The 16,206-nt window shown below is 30.0% G+C and overlaps 7 protein-coding genes across 7 annotated transcripts; 3 read left to right on the forward strand and 4 right to left on the reverse strand.

Moving 5' to 3' along the window:
• Positions 1-1,347: 1,347 nt before the first annotated feature.
• On the forward strand, positions 1,348-6,640 carry OCT59_026365 (uncharacterized protein; the record flags this gene model as incomplete). The annotated part of the gene is made up of 21 exons (XM_025314883.2): positions 1,348-1,468; positions 1,558-1,636; positions 1,709-1,767; positions 1,834-2,015; positions 2,094-2,251; positions 2,350-2,480; positions 2,553-2,676; positions 2,743-2,884; positions 2,960-3,150; positions 3,238-3,445; positions 3,515-4,011; positions 4,091-4,212; positions 4,289-4,422; positions 4,506-4,578; positions 4,646-4,742; positions 4,805-5,109; positions 5,188-5,375; positions 5,441-5,950; positions 6,018-6,230; positions 6,297-6,453; positions 6,534-6,640. 21 exons carry the CDS (start codon positions 1,348-1,350, stop codon positions 6,638-6,640), a joined length of 3,798 nt encoding a protein of 1,265 aa, XP_025184210.1.
• A 1,221-nt stretch (positions 6,641-7,861) lies between these two features.
• On the reverse strand, positions 7,862-8,974 carry OCT59_026366 (RNA polymerase subunit AC19). Its single transcript, XM_066143123.1, has 4 exons — positions 8,877-8,974; positions 8,689-8,792; positions 8,550-8,626; positions 7,862-8,475 (listed from the first exon to the last, which is right to left on the reverse strand). Exons 1-4 carry the CDS (start codon positions 8,964-8,966, stop codon positions 8,351-8,353), a joined length of 396 nt encoding a protein of 131 aa, XP_065992672.1. The 5' UTR covers positions 8,967-8,974; the 3' UTR covers positions 7,862-8,350.
• A 238-nt stretch (positions 8,975-9,212) lies between these two features.
• Positions 9,213-10,829, reverse strand: OCT59_026367 (uncharacterized protein). Its single transcript, XM_025314881.2, has 4 exons — positions 10,616-10,829; positions 10,283-10,508; positions 10,152-10,208; positions 9,213-10,080 (listed from the first exon to the last, which is right to left on the reverse strand). Exons 1-4 carry the CDS (start codon positions 10,757-10,759, stop codon positions 9,563-9,565), a joined length of 945 nt encoding a protein of 314 aa, XP_025184208.1. The 5' UTR covers positions 10,760-10,829; the 3' UTR covers positions 9,213-9,562.
• A 194-nt stretch (positions 10,830-11,023) lies between these two features.
• OCT59_026368 (uncharacterized protein) lies at positions 11,024-12,480 on the forward strand. Its single transcript, XM_025314880.2, has 6 exons — positions 11,024-11,212; positions 11,284-11,348; positions 11,430-11,573; positions 11,639-11,784; positions 11,860-12,043; positions 12,115-12,480. Exons 1-6 carry the CDS (start codon positions 11,071-11,073, stop codon positions 12,325-12,327), a joined length of 894 nt encoding a protein of 297 aa, XP_025184207.1. The 5' UTR covers positions 11,024-11,070; the 3' UTR covers positions 12,328-12,480.
• OCT59_026369 (40S ribosomal protein uS10) lies at positions 12,036-13,143 on the reverse strand. Its single transcript, XM_025323421.2, has 3 exons — positions 13,001-13,143; positions 12,679-12,933; positions 12,036-12,594 (listed from the first exon to the last, which is right to left on the reverse strand). The coding sequence occupies exons 1-3, from the start codon at positions 13,049-13,051 to the stop codon at positions 12,541-12,543; spliced, it is 360 nt and encodes a 119-aa protein (XP_025184206.1). The 5' UTR covers positions 13,052-13,143; the 3' UTR covers positions 12,036-12,540.
• Positions 13,144-13,281: 138 nt separating this feature from the next.
• On the forward strand, positions 13,282-15,461 carry OCT59_026370 (uncharacterized protein; the record flags this gene model as incomplete). The annotated part of the gene is made up of 2 exons (XM_025324821.1): positions 13,282-13,518; positions 13,590-15,461. 2 exons carry the CDS (start codon positions 13,282-13,284, stop codon positions 15,459-15,461), a joined length of 2,109 nt encoding a protein of 702 aa, XP_025184205.1.
• A 59-nt stretch (positions 15,462-15,520) lies between these two features.
• Positions 15,521-16,156, reverse strand: OCT59_026371 (uncharacterized protein). Its single transcript, XM_025314879.2, has 3 exons — positions 16,015-16,156; positions 15,895-15,950; positions 15,521-15,822 (listed from the first exon to the last, which is right to left on the reverse strand). Exons 1-3 carry the CDS (start codon positions 16,130-16,132, stop codon positions 15,670-15,672), a joined length of 327 nt encoding a protein of 108 aa, XP_025184204.1. The 5' UTR covers positions 16,133-16,156; the 3' UTR covers positions 15,521-15,669.
• Positions 16,157-16,206: the final 50 nt, after the last annotated feature.

Below are 16,206 nucleotides of genomic sequence, written 5' to 3' on the forward strand. Positions count from 1 at the left end.
TATAATCATTTAGGTAACAGGTTGACTTTTTTTTTAGAGGAGTGGTTTTATTTCATAATGCTTAATTCTTATATATTTTTTGTTTTTCTTATTTTTTATAAGTTTAATATATGTAAGTATAGTTATATTAGGACAAGATCACATCTATAATAAATAAAAAAAAAAATTAATACCTAAAACTGGCCAAACTATTTTTGAATTTTTTAGTTAAAAAATAATACATTAATTAATATAATTTTTTGTATTTTTTTATATAAAAATATTGATGAATAACCAAAACTAAATCTGAAATCACTATTTTATTAAAATTAGTTTTAGATAGCAAAATTCAGTGTCCTAGGATTCTATTTAATTTAATAATAATTTAAGTATTACAATTAAAGTTTAAGTTATGAATTCTAAAGAAAAAAAATTAGAAAATTAATTGTAATAATAAAATTTTGGGATTATAAGAAAAATAATTCAGAAATGAAGTACAAATTAGATATATATATTAAAAATAAAAAATCTAAAAATATCAAATAAAGGTTTTGTTGTTCAGAAAGTTAGCTTATTTAAAGTGTTTTGTTGTAAATTTGTGCTTCAAACTTTTAAACAAAATTGCATCATTAAAAAAAAAGGAAGAATAATGAAAATTGTAAATTTGGAAATAATATTCAAAAGAATGAGAAAGAAAAATTTAAAAGCAATAGAAGAAGTATATATAAAGAAAAGAAATGAATTCAAAATCAATGGTTTCAACTTAAAAGAAAGATATGTATTAAAGAAGTATACTTTCTATGTTTATTCGCGTAAGTATCGTGATCTATTGATGCACGTCTGAAATGTGTGCCAGGTTGATGGCGCAGTGTGACGCAGTAATTTCAAAAAAAAATTAAGTTAAAGATTTTCTTTTTAATGTAAAGCTTTCAACTTTATGCATTAGATGTATTTTCATCTGTTTTACAAAATTCACTTATAAATGGAAGGAGGTTTTGGAAGTAGATTTTGACTTTAGTATATAACAACCAATTTTATCGTCTTTGCCGATCATTTCCAAAATTGGATTTGTTGAAAAAACAGTTTTTGTTAAATAACTCGAAAATGGCCTTCTAAACCACCTGTATATTCTCTAAGTAAATTTGCAGAGCGGACGAAAATACATCTAGTGCAGGAATTTAAAGGGTTTATTTTAAATAAAAAAAAATTGTAATTTAATTTTTTTGGAAAAATCGCTGCGCCACACTGCGCCATCAACCTGGCACACATTCCTCTATTGATTTATGATGACGTCATTCGCGATAGTTATTTTTTTTTTTTAGAACGTGATTTTTCTTCACTCGCAATTTATTTTCATTTACGAGTTTCATGGCTGACTTCTTTGATTTAAGCGAGGAAATCGTAAAATTACAAGATACCATTTATCCGATTTCAAATGAATTGCCAATTTCTAATTTGGCTGCCACTGAAATCGAAAGGTTGTTGAACGGTAAAGTAAAATATCTTTTTTTCAATTTTTGCATAAGACCATACTGCATCTTGGAGCTATAACTTTCTTTTATTTTTATTGTTATTCAGATATTGTTGACAAAATAAGCGTGTATTCTTATGCGATAGCAAATGTGGAGCTTTTTAGTGTTTTATGTAGTTTCATAAAGTAATGACCTTATCTCTTCCTGTTTCAAATAGTTTATTAGACATTTAATAAGTGAATTTATTATTTTTCTAGAAACTTTGATTCATTGAAACCTGCTACGTTAAATCGTGTACTTGATATAATCTTATCAGGTGTGAAATAATTTCAATACATTTTTAAGTTAAAAAATAAGTTAATTAATTGTACATGTATTATAGGCTTAAAAAGCGAATGTGCAAATACGTCAGATAGTTTAGATGCTGATGATGAAAGCACTTACAGCAAACATCGTGTTGCCTTGGAAATTTATGGATTTTTTTTGTATTGGTTTATTATTAATGCAGAAGATAAAGCAGTATCTAAAAATGATGCAAATGGAGGAAGTGGCGTGAGGACAAAGGTTTTTATAACAAGTTGTTTGCTAGATCTATTGGTAATATGTATTATTACGAATTCATAGTTATTCTTTATTTATTAGAGAGCAAGACAGCCTAAATCAAAAACCACATCAAATAATCACGAAGATTGGGATTGGTCTACTCAAAGAGAGGAAGTTCTAGCTTTAATGACGAAGGTGTTGGAACTTAGAATTAAAAAAATCTGGACTTCAACTCATGAAATAGAGACTTTTGTCAGGTACATATTGTTTCATTTATGTTGTTCAAAAGTTTATTTGGATAAATAATTGACTTTTATGATCTTTTTTTCGGGGTCAATTTCGGGTTCAATGTTAGTTTATTTACAAAATCAGCATATCGAATGTTGGAAAATGTTACGATGACTAAACCATCTTCCATAAAATCCATAAAATCGCTCGTTTATACAATACTTTCAATATGTGTCAAAGAGCATAATCATGCATTTGGTAAATAATAATAAATTTCACAAAATGATATCAGAAATAACAAAACATTAATTGGTTAAATTTCTTTTTTAGGGGCACAAACTACAATTATTCAAAATTTACAATATTATGAACATCTATCTGAACCGATGGCAGAATTTCTTCAAGTTCTTATTCAGCAATATGGTCATACACAATTAGCGGAAAATACATTAGGGTATGAAAATATATTAAGCATACCCGAATCTAATCTATGTTAACCGTGGAAATTTTTACTTTTTAGAGAAATAAGTGATAAGGAATTTAATAGCCAAGATACAACCGGACCGAAGTCTTTTTCGAAATTTCTTATTAAATTGTCTGCACTAGCACCAAAAGTAGTGATTAAACAAATCGGTCTTCTTAGAAAACATTTAGATAGTGATGTAAGTAATAAAGAATATAAATTGGTATCTCGCATTTTAAAAGGAAGTTCTGTCATTTTACTAATGCTTTTATAGTCGTATACTATGCGCTGTGGATTGATTGAAGTAATTGGAAATCTCATCAATGATCTGGCACAACAGGAAGATAATGCACCAAATAATATGCATCAAGTTGGCGGGTTTTTTGATATTCTTGATGAACGCTTTCTTGATGTGAATTCTTATTGTCGTTCTAAAGTATTACAAGTATATTTTAAAATTTGGGAGTAAGTAATAATCCACAATTTTTTTTATTTATTTAAAAAGGATATTTAATTATTAACTTTATGACTTTTGAATTTATACGAACTTAGCTTAAGAGTAAAATTTCCAAAACGTCGGCAAAAAGTCGCAAATCTGGCCATTCGTTGTTTGGAGGATAAGGCTAGTTTAGTCCGTAAAAATGCTATTAAGTTGTTGACTAAATTAATATCAACACATCCTTATGGTATTATGCACGGAGGTGAATTGTCTATTAAAGAATGGGAAAAGCGGTTAAATAAAGCTGAAGAGGACTTGAAGGTATGAATTAGCCGCTTTCGAAAATAAGTAAGTCGAATAATATTAATCGGAATATTTTAAATTATTAAGGCAATTCAACCACCTCAAGAACTTGTGGAATTTGGTGCTGAAGCTCTCACGGAAAATGACAATGAAGATACGAATAGTGAAGTAGAGACTCTTGGTGAAGATATCGAAATGATGGAAGCAACAGCAACTCCTCAATTATCATCATCCGATGAAATTATGAAATTGCATCTGATAAAACGTTTTAATGCGGACGCTGTTCGATTCATTCATCAAATTCATACAGCAATACCAACACTTTGCCAACTTCTTGCTTCTACCACAAAGTCGGAAGTGATTGAGGGGATTGAATTCTTTGAAACGGCTCAATTATATAAGATTGAAAAAGCTGGTGAAGGAATTAAAAAGATGTTACATTTAATCTGGACAAAAGACAATAATGATGAGGGCAAAAGTATTAGAAAACGTCTGATTGAAAGTTATCGAAAATTATATATCGATCCAGACACTTCGATATCAGAGAAAGAGAACGTAAATATAGTTACTAAAAATCTGATAAGGTACATGATATAAAAAAAAAACTTTAAAATATGTTGAGTATTGAACAAATAATTAATATGTTGTAAATGTTGAGTATAGTTTAACATATAACGCTACACTTGCTGAATTGACGTCTCTTGAACAACTCCTAAGTACAATTATGGAAGAAGAAGAAGCTGTTATAAGCGACAATGTTATCAACAGATTATGGTCCATTTATTGCAAGTGTTCACAATTTTTAACTTAATTTAAATCATTTTAGTCATTCTGTTTAATTTTAATTAATTAATATTTTAGCTACGGGGGAAATATCTAAAGAGCAAAGACGCGGTGCGATCATAGTACTTAATATGCTTGCAAAAGCTAAAATGGAGATCGTACAGGAAAAAATCGATTTACTTCTAAAGGTTGGACTTGGACAATTTGGCAAAGTAATAAAATAACTCTCCAGATTTTAATATTTGTTTTTAGTAATTATATCCGTATAATTAATTTGCGCGAATTCTAATTATAGACAGACTTGGTTTTAGCAAAATATACTTGCATTGCTTTACAACGTCTTTCCGGCAATAAGACTAAAGTTAAAGGTAAGATTCGCAAACAGAGGTGTACAAAAAATTTGACATCTTACGTGTTTCTTTGTTTTTAAAATAGGAGCTTTATCCGATAATTCAATACGTTTACCAATGTCTCATCAGATTTTTCAAAGGCTAAAACAAATTATTGAATTCCAGACAACATCACAAGAATGGTAATTATATAATATAATTGTAAATCTATTCTATAATGACATTGTTTACCTTTATTTTATAGGTTTAGAGTTACTGAACAAGCTATAAATGCAATATATTTGCTTGGAGAGCATCCAGATATTTTATGTGGTGACATTATTAAACGAAAAGCTACTTTAGTCTTTGATCTTAAGATACCTGATAATGAAAATTACATGGAAATTGATGAAGAAAGCCTTCTTACGAGCCAAGAGCCATTCCTGGCAAATCCACTCCATTTAAGTCAACTTATATTTATAGTTGGACATGTAGCCATTAAGCAAATTGTTCATTTGGAAGTAATTGAAGCAGAGTGGAAAAGACGTAAAGCTGAAGCCGAATCTAAAGGTATATTAATATTACATATTAAAAAAAGAAAAGGACTTTATGACGAATATTATGGGTTTTTTTATAATAAACGGATAGATAAAGAAAAATCAGCAAAGAATCCTGGGGATGATGAATTAGAGCAGGTAGTTGGAACTACTGAAGATGAGTATGGGGAAGCAATAGCACAAATTCGCGAACAAGAATTGTTATTCGATCCAAATTCGTTGTTAGCAGTATTTGGTCCTTTAATTATAAGCATATGCGCCAACAATAAAACTTATAATGTAAGTCCTCCATTATTTCCGTTTTTATATTATATATTTTTTCCTAATATTTATTTAATTATTAGCATCATAATTTGCAAATTGCTGCAACGCTTGCTTTAGCAAAATTAATGTGTGTGAGTTCAGGGTTTTGTGAAGACAATTTGCAATTACTTTTCACAATTCTTGAAAGGTCAAATGAACCTACAATCCGTAGTAATATTATTATAGCTCTAGGCGACATGACTGTGTGCTTTAATAATATAATTAATGAAAACATTAATTATATTTATAATCGTCTTTCGGATCCAGACAATTTAGTTAAGAAAAACACATTAATGGTGCTCACTCATTTAATTCTTAACGGAATGATTAAGGTTAAGGGCCAATTAGGAGAAATGGCTAAATGCTTAGAAGATAGTGAGCAAAGGATCAGTGATCTTGCAAAACTATTTTTCACTGAACTCGCATCAAAAGACAATGCGGTATATAATAATTTACCGGATATAATCAGTAATCTTTCTAGTGGTGAAAATACGGTCAACGAAGAATCATTTAAGAAAATTATGAAATTTTTATTTGATTTTATTGAAAAGGTAAAGCTTTTATAAATTGTCAACTCCTAAATCTTTTTAATATTATCTTTATATCGACTTTAAATAGGAAAAACAAACAGAAAATGTGGTGGAGAAGTTATGTCAAAGATTTAAAAATCTTGATGATAGAAGACAGTGGCGTGACATTGCTTATTGTCTTTCATTACTTCCTTACAAGACCGAAAAAAGTTTCAAAAAGTTAACCGAAGGGTTAGCACATTACCAGGATAAATTAAATGAAAATGATGTGTACAAATACTTTACAGAAATCATAGGAAAGGTTGGTACTTCTGAGGCACACATTACTTAATATATTATCAACTAATTATAAAAATATGAATTTCAGGCAAAAGCAGTTAAAGGGCAAAGACCGGAAATGAAACAAATTATCGAAGAATTTGAAGTAAAAATTGAAGATCATAGGAAGCGAAGTCAAGAACAAGAAGAGACAATGCAAAAAGCGGCCGAAGCGGCACAAAAGACTAAAAAGTCAAGTAAATCAAGTAAGTTAAGATTGATAGGTTTGAACGTATGAAAGTTTCTTTAAAACTTGCCTTTTAATTCATTGTAATCTAACCAATAGCAAGATCCTCAAGATCCTCAGGATCCTCAAGATCTACAAGATCTACAGGATCTACAAAATCTACAAGATCTTCCAGAGGTTCAAGTACCTCTACGCTTGACCATTAGGTTCAACCTTTTTGCAAAAATAAAAATATATTGTGTTTGTTATCTCAGTATTCTAGACTTGTAATTATCGGAATTATAGATCACTAATTATTTTCATTAACCAAAGGTTACTCGTTACTAAGATTAATAAAGTTAAAGTCCGCAGAAAAATGTAATGCTCACGTGATTGTGACGTCGATCATTTCTAAAATAAATTTCATATTCATCTCTTTACCAAAGTTTAAAGTTTAATAAAAACCTGGATTCAAGTAATCTAGTAAAATCATGTTCTGGATGTTAAAAAACGTACTTCTCTTGACTTTTTGATGGAAAAAAAACATGTAAAGCGAGCAACGTACTAATTTGTGGAATTAAAACAGAGTAGAAAAGTTAGCTTCAAACTCTAAATGGATTTGTGGACGCCCATTTTAATGGTAATATCCTAGATACGAATTCTTTCCACCTTAGTTAAGCGTAATCATACCTTTTTTTGATAATTCCAAATGAAAATGAACATTTAGTAACAACGGAACATTTGGCACGGCATGCAATCAATAATAAAGATGATGTGGAGATAGATAAAGAACCTTCTTTTGATGAATTTATTCAAATAATAATGAATCTACATCAAAAATCCTTAAGGTGCAAAAGGATGCAGAGAATATCGAATGGTTAAAAAAAGTAAAATTTTAAGCCTTTAAAAAATGATAAAAGACATTGAAAGTTATAGTAAGCGACATACAATACCTCGGAAAGATTAGAATAGCAATACATATAATATGTATATATATATATATATATATATATATATCATGAAGTTATATTGTATTAATAAAAAAAGATTTGAAAGTTAATAACTTAAAAAATAATTTTATTGATTATTAACTTAAATAAAAATACTAAAGTCTTATTTTGTCTATGGAACTGACATTTTTAAAAATGATCATCACAAATACAATGGATTAAAGTGTAATTTGCGCCCGTTTCATTTGAAACAGAGAAAAATTGTTATTCCCACTTTAGGTTTTCAAATGCGGTTGAACAAGTCACATAAGACCGCAACCTGTGAAAATCAGTGTAAGGCTCAATATTTATGAGACTTACACGCCAAAGACATGTAGTTTGTATAAAAACATTCGGAGTATTTGGAGATCAGAAACGTAAAATGCAAGAATTGCGTCATAAAAATAGATAGAAACGTCAATGATCCCGGATATTCCTTCGGGTTTTCTCGATAGAGCTATGATCTTGTCATAAGATATCTATAGTAACTTTACTTATATTGACTATTATTGATGTGTTACAAGAAATGTCTGATCAAAGTTCCTAAGATAAATAGCTTCCTAATTCTGCTGTTCCGCCTAGTAATACATCTTCTGCTATATTACTAATAATATTGGAGTCAAAGCCGAAGGTACCAAGTACCAAGCTTGATGATGTAATTTACTATGATAATGTAAATTCTGCTATCATTCTTGTACTATATACTAAGAATAAACTGGTTTTTTTTAAGATTGCACCAATCACTGGTGGTAGCCTCCGCTAATTATCATCCCGGAGAACAGATAAGAGAAATAAATCGAAAATATTGTTTCCAGGAAAGACCAAAAGTATCTTGTAAATCATTAAATTATAACAAATACAAATAAGCGGAACTAAAGAAAGAATCTTTATGCTAAATACAAAGACAGTTATTAGAAATTTGACTCTTCAAAATAGTATAACAAAATGTTAAGAAATATTATTTTTCTCATCAAAATCTCTATTAGCCTTATAAAATGTTTCAGATATTTTGGCACATAATGATTTTAAATCTTCAAGTCCTTTACGCATTGCATCTATTGCCGTTGTGTTCTCTAATAAATAACACAGACAGTAAAAGATGAGAGATGATTACAAATTATAGAACATGGTTAACAATTATACCTACCTGTTGTTTGAATCCTTATATTAAGTTTATCCTCCGATGGGTGTGGGATTGAATAACCACAGTATTCTACTTCAGGACTTTTAATAAATGATAGGTTATTTTTATGTTAGACAAATTATGAAATAACATAAACACTTACTTTTGGATAATGATGTATCGTAAAGCATTTCCCAAAGTATGTTCTTCGCCAGAAATGCTGAAAGTCATACTTTGTGGGTCAGTTACAGACCCCTTTTCGGTGTACTTAATATAATAACAAAAACAAAAGAGTGTAAAATATGATTAAATTCAATACAATAGCATTATAAAATATAAACTTATACTTACAAAGTTCAAAATGTCACTAATTTCAAAATCAGAATTTTCTTCTGGGTTTCCGTTATTGCTATTATTGTCTGTATTATCTGAGCAGTCCATTTCAGTCCAGTCAAAATGTAAAGAAAAAAAAAAGACAGTAGCTGGTTTTACTACTAGTTTCACCCATAGTTCCCGGGATGCCAATCAACCGGCTTGAAATCCAGAGATGTCGATCATTTGGACGGCGCTGAATTTTCCACGAAATTATTGGCTCTTGGGTCGGTTTGTTAGTACCGGAAAATATTAATAAATACGATTGGTTGTCATGTAAGTGAACAAAAGAATCCGATCCGCACGACTATTGTTGGACAATGATCGAAATTTTTTTTTATTTAAAAATCGAATGATTTTCGAATTATCAAATCATATCACAAAATTTATGTATAAATATGTTAATGTTAATTAAACAAACCATAAACCGATTTCTTCTTGAACATTAAAAAAAATTAAAAAAAAAAATTTGAAATAATAATAATAATAAAAATAATAATAATAACAACAATAATAATAACAATAATAATTTCAAACTGGATAATTAATAATTGTCTTTTTAAATCGCAATATCTTCTATTGGTCAAAAGACAATAATAAAATAAGTGAATGAAATATTAAATGTCCTTTCCATTTTCTCCTTTACTTCCTAGAATTCTAATTTTTCAAGTGGATATTATAGGTATTTTATTTCGATCATGCGAATTAATAAACCACTTAAAGTATTCATACACCGACCAACAGATAGCAGTTGAAGGCATGTGAGACAATACTCTTGGTCTTAAACCCCTAATGAAACCCCTTATACCATTTTGTTCGTAAATGATTCGAAAGGCCTCCAAGAGACCTCTACAGTTTCGAACATGAACATCTGTAGCGTTCCCCCGTGTCTGTAATAAGGTTTTAGCAACATCCAAAGGAGTTGTTGCAGCAGCGGCTATTGCACCCGCAAGACCACCAGCTATAACATGAGTTTTTGGATCGTATTGCCCCTTCGGGTTTAATACCTTGCGAAAATATTCATAAGAACTGAATTGAAACATTTGAAAGGGAATGGTCATTGTAAGTGTCGTAGGATAAGATACATAAAAAGCTATCAATCCTTCATTTGCATATACTGTACGGGCACATTCAACTACACTACGGTACGTTGACCCGTGGACTTGCATTCGTTGTTTAACAACTGTAAAAAAACAATATTTTAAATAAATGAATTATTGACTAAAAAAAACATAAAGAACTTATGATACTTGCCATCAAATGGATTCATTAATGCGTCACTCGCTATTGTTGCACATGCTCCTGCTGTTCCTAGAAATTGTTGATTTCGTCAATTTTGAACTCTTTAAGGGTGATAGTTAATAAAGATCTCGAAAGAAAAATACCTGTCGCAAATGGATGATGTCCTTGCGTTGCATTTGCCCCAAATAGATCTTTACAAAATTCATATGTTCCGAAATATAAGGCATGTGCAGGACCAGCACCCAGAACCACTGAATTAACTCCACGCCATAAGGTGCGAACGCCTTCTGTTGAAGCAATACGGGAAAATGCATTTCCAACACCCGTATATACTGCCTGCGGTGTTGGATTCAAGATTTGCATTCTAGTCTGTCATATGTACAAAATAAATACTATAAATAAATTATAAGAATACATACAAATACTCTGAAATGACTAAAAATGATTTAATAAATTTGAGATCAAAATGAAAGTACCTTTACACTATCTACAGGATACATGATCGCATGCTCACCTATACCAGCTAAAGCACCAGCGATCAGATTTGCAGTCAAAGGAGAGTTTTCGGGTAAAGTTTCATAATCATGTTCTATTTCTGGCATTTCTAATAATTTATTCATAAGCTCAGAAAATTAAATAAAATTATTTTTTCTCAGTAAAAAAATGTGATTGTATACAAGGTAAAATTCCATCTGATAATATAAAACTGATAACCTAAATAACGTGTAAAGATTCATCAATTATCAGTTTTCCCTGCATGTATTAGTTTCACGACAAATATCAATCTATTATTAATAATTATTTATTGATTGACCGAATTTAGCTTATTCATCATCCCGCCATTTGCCTTTTTAGCTTAATTGTACAAATTGTACAATTATCTACTTAACGATACTTTACCTATCAAATCAATACTTATCTCTTAAATTTAATGATGGTGTCTTTTGACTATAAAACAGCAGTTACAACCCTCCATGAACTACGCAAAAGTGGAGAGAGGAAATCTGATCTTGTTGTTACTTTAGGTGAAAACTTGATTCACCAAGGCTATGCTGGCAAACTCGGTGATGAAGGTTCGTTTAGATTTTCGTAGAGTTATATATTTCACTTATTATTATAGTTAATCGAATGATTTGTTAATTAGTTTGGGCGGTATATGAACAGATATTCATCGCTGCACTTGACTTAGGAAATGACACATTGGCCACTGTACGTGATCGAGAAATATTTAAATCAAATTTGATTTTAGTACGAACGAAAATTAAATAGTTGTTTATGAAAAATCAAAAGAAATGTCTTGAAAATTTAGATAAACGATTTCCAGAATCGCCTCGCGTAAAGATCTTGAAGGGAATGAAATTGGAAGCTGAAGACAACCTGGATGCTGCTTTGTCTATGTACGAAAATATTTTACAAGACGATGATGCAAATGTAGTAAGTAACAAAAACCGAAGTATAAAATTTGTTAATTATCATTAATATTTTCCTTTTTTATTCAGGCGGCGATAAAGCGCCGAATTGCAGTATATAAAGCCAAGGGACAGGATCAGCAAGCAATTGAAGCTTTAACGAAATACCTTGACGCATTTTATAGTGATGCTGAATCATGGCTAGAATTATCAGCTTTATACTTAAGTTTTCATTTGTAAGTAAATTATCAGAAAATAATTATACGAATATTTTAATTTAATATTATTATTTTTCTTTTCTTTCTTTTAAGGTACCAACAGGCAGGATTTTGTCTTGAAGAACTTATTTTACTTCAACCACAAAATCACTTTTATCATCTTAAATATGCTGAAATTTTATATACTAGCGATAATATCACCGTAGCATTAAAAGAATTTTGTCGTGTGGTAGAATTGTGCGAGGATAATGTTAGAGCATTATTAGGAATTAAATTGGTATTTATATAAATTTCTTCGTGTCAACTTTTATTATTGATATTTTATAAATTAATTTATTTGTTTTATAGTGTACGTCCCGTCTTTTAAATTTACCTACCAGTGCTATCACTTCATCAGCATCATCTTCAACGAATTCTTCATTTTCTCTTGATATGAAGACGATTTCTGATTTGAATGGCCTAGCTAAAGAACGTCTATCTATCATATATTCAAAGAATCAACGTGGTGGAAATAGTGCGAATGAAATAAAAATCGTCATAAGTGACTGGCTTGTCAGATAATTCAATTAAAATGCGTTTCTTTAATTTTCAAATTACATGAAATTGATTCCTATTAATCATAAATGCATTTAATCAACTCTTTACAGATTTATCAATAAATAAACAATATGCTATGTATAATCAATAAAAAAGCAAATAAGGTTGCTCTATTTTATTCAATTTTCAACTATATCATTCTTTGATATAATCAAGATTAATAATCATATTTATAGTTTAAGAAGCGATAGTAACTTCAACTTCAACACCAGGTTCAATTGAGATGGAGGTCTAAAAAAATAACGGTTAAGAGCAATAAATTAGATATATGTAAATATAATAAAAAACAAAAAAAAGTTATATAAATTAACATACGATCTGCTTCACAATCTCGCTGGGAGAATGTAAATCAATCAAACGTTTATGAATTCTCATTTCATATCTATCCCAAGTTTTACTACCTTCACCACAAGGTGATTTGCGAGTAGTAATTCTCAAAACTTTAGTAGGAAGACGTACAGGTCCTTTAACCCTCAATTGTTTTTCTTTTGCTCTTCCAATTAGATCCGAACAAACTTTTTCGAGAGCTTTAACATTACGAGAAGTTAAAGTAATACGGATGCGATGCACCTAGAATTTTAATTTGAATAAAATTAAAATTAATTTAGATTTGGCAACAAAATAATACGATTCTTACTTTAGGTGCTTCGTCAACAAATTCATCTTTACCCTTAGCGACGTAACTCATGGTTTCTTGTGATTTTTTTTGAAAAAAACCAATGGAAGACAGCGGTGACCAAGGGAGAAATTATTAAAAAAAAAACTACCGAAATCAGAATCAAAAAAAAAATTTATTCTTTTGGTCTGTTTAATGATTGGTTGGATACTTGTGTGAACCACGTGGGACTGTCAAGCTTTAAAAGTTAGACAGACACGTAAATTATGTAATTCTGTCGGTAGTTCTTTCATTTTTTTCAAATGTCCTACCAAAAATCAAAACTAGATATAGCACAGCATGAGCCAATATATAAACGTTCTAAACAGAATCATGTTGCTCAGAAAAGAATTGACTGTGTTAAAGAAAATAAACGAGATTTTGTAAAAATATTCTCTGATGAACTTAACCTTCATGTTTTTAAGTATTTGTCAGCTGCTGATTTAAGTATTTGCGCACTAGTTTCTCGGCAATGGTGGAGATTGACAAACGATCGTCAAGTAAGCCTAATAATTTAAATGCGGTAATTTTGAAAAAAAATACTAATTTGTAATATATTCGCATTTAAAAGTTATGGAAAGATCTTTTCCTATCACGTTTTAAAGCTCCAAAACGTCCCAATCTTACATATCGCCTTGAAAGTCTTCAAATGATCCCATCACAAATTAATGGCTTTCCTAAATCCCAGATGTTACCAGATGAGACATGCACTAATAAGGCAGATGAGGAAGATTGGAAAAATATATATCGAGTCAGCCACAATTGGCAAACGGGAAATTGTCGTGTGATTGATTTCAAACCTTACGTTAATTTGAACAAAGATCGAAAACAAGATGTTTTCTCATCATCATCTTCAGTTTCGCATGAAGAATCGCTAGAGACGCGGGATATCCCTTCACCTATTAATTTCTTTACACGATTTCATTCAAGTCCTCCCGTTAATACTAATTCTAATCCTCTTGTCCAGTTTACCAGGCATGTTATTTTAACCGCTTCTTTTTCTGGTATTAATGATATTAATAGTATACCTGAAGTACATCTTTGGCGTGTTGGGAAACAGAATGAACATATAGATACTCTGCGCAGTGAAGTTTTGCATAAAGAGATCAAAATACAGAAGTCTAAATTCCCAATTACCATTACTTGTTTGAAGTTAGATAGTAATGAAGGGAAAGATGACACAGAAACACATAAATTAGTAGCTGGATATTCAAGTGGAGGTTTTACTATCTGGGAGATTGATTCATTAGAAAGGTCAAATAATGACATAGGAAAATGGAGGCACCGGGAAATCTATACTTTGCCAACGATGTCTTCGCATAGATTGCCTTATACACGAAGTCCACTTATTGCATGTGCATTACATTTCCCAGTTTTAGTTACATGTACTGAAGATTTTGAGTTGTCAATATACTTTATTGATTATAAGTCAGAAGTTAATACTCTATTAAGTTCCGATGAAAAATCGATTGGACGAGTCGAGTGTAGACTTGTTCATCAACTAAGAAGTTTTGTTTGCTGGACACCAGTAGAAATATCTGTAGAGTGCATTACAACAGATTCTACGCAATGTACTTCAATGAATTATGAGCCTCAAGATTCTTGGAAAGCAATAGTTGCTTATTCGGCTCCATTATATGGTGGTGGTTGGACAGTGGGTATTCAGGAAATAAAATTTTCAGCTACACGGTTGATATCAACACGTCATTGTTCATCTTTACCATCCTTTATCCCTATTCTTTCAGAAAATAATTTCACTGATAATATAGAGCAATTTTCATTTGCTCCAATTACGACTATCACGTATAATAGTGGTCAATTAGTTACAGCACACTGCGATAACACTTTACAAGTTTATTACGTTCTAGAACAAGGAACAAAATTAGAATGTAAACATAAATGTACACTATATGGACATACAGGAAGTGTTATGAGTGTTGCTCTGGATGAACATGGTAAGTTAATAACCGGTTCTATGGATCATTCAATTAAGATATGGGATTTAGGATGGAATTTAGTGAAAAATAATGAACGTCGAAGAAGTAAAGATTATGATAATGATGCAAAAGATATAAATTATCACCATAGTCTTTATCGAGATACTGAATTTTCAACAGTTGGAATAACAGCAAAAAGAAAGAAACATGGTGAATGTATTGTGACTTTAAATGATTCTTCAAATAATATAAGAGAATTTGAAAAGTATAATTTAGGGATTAAATGGGTCGGATTTGACGAGGGAAGAATTGTTAGTGTTTGTGGCGGTACTAATTTAAAGAACAATTTACAAAGCAATATTAAAAATAATGGTTCCAGAAAGGGGCCAATAGGTCCTCCACCAGGATGGGTAGGTTTATCATCAACTGAAACAAAAGTTGATTCTCAATTAAATTGTATGGAAGATATAGGAATAGTTAAGGTCTGGTCATTTTGTGATGAATGAAAATTTACTTTTTAGTGATAACTATTTAATATGTAACACTAGATATTTTTAATGCCTAATTATCCTCATAAATTTTTCTAGAAGCAAATTTCCTAGATTATTTTATTAAGATAAATTTTACGATAGAATCAGTATAACCAATTAATTTTTAATGTATAAGTGATTATAATTAAACCAAACAGAATTATGTTTTCAAGTAATTTACTTATTATTTTTTACTTTTATTTTTTTCCTGATTTGGTTTCTTAGTATCCTTATCACTATTTAATTTTATAATACTAAATTTCTGGCCACCATCGACAGCTTCAGCTCTAGATGCGATTACTTGTTCAATATTTTTATTTATAGCAGCTGTCAATTTCTAATAATTTTTTTAATTAAAAATTACTAATCTTTTTCAACGATTATTTAATTATAAATATATATTACGTACCTTATGCATTTTTTTTTGTTTTATTAATGATTGTTTTTTTGGTGCGATTGATCTTGCTATTAAATAAATAAATAAAAATTAAAACACGTAATTTTTTTTTTATAAACTGAATAAATTTACCTCCTTTCTTTGGCCCAAGTCCGTGACTTGAACTATTATTACTATTTGATTTTGATTTATTTATAATTCTTTTATTGACTGAGCCTTTGAACTTTTTCGCAAGAGGACCTTGTGCCATTTTTTAAAAAAGAGGTTTTTTTTTTCAACAGAAAAATTTTAAACATTTTTTATTGGAGGATCTAATTACATAAT

The sequence above is a fragment of the Rhizophagus irregularis genome, chromosome 6, assembly GCF_026210795.1.
Source record: "Rhizophagus irregularis chromosome 6, complete sequence".
NCBI classification, from domain to species: Eukaryota; Fungi; Glomeromycota; class Glomeromycetes; order Glomerales; family Glomeraceae; genus Rhizophagus; species Rhizophagus irregularis.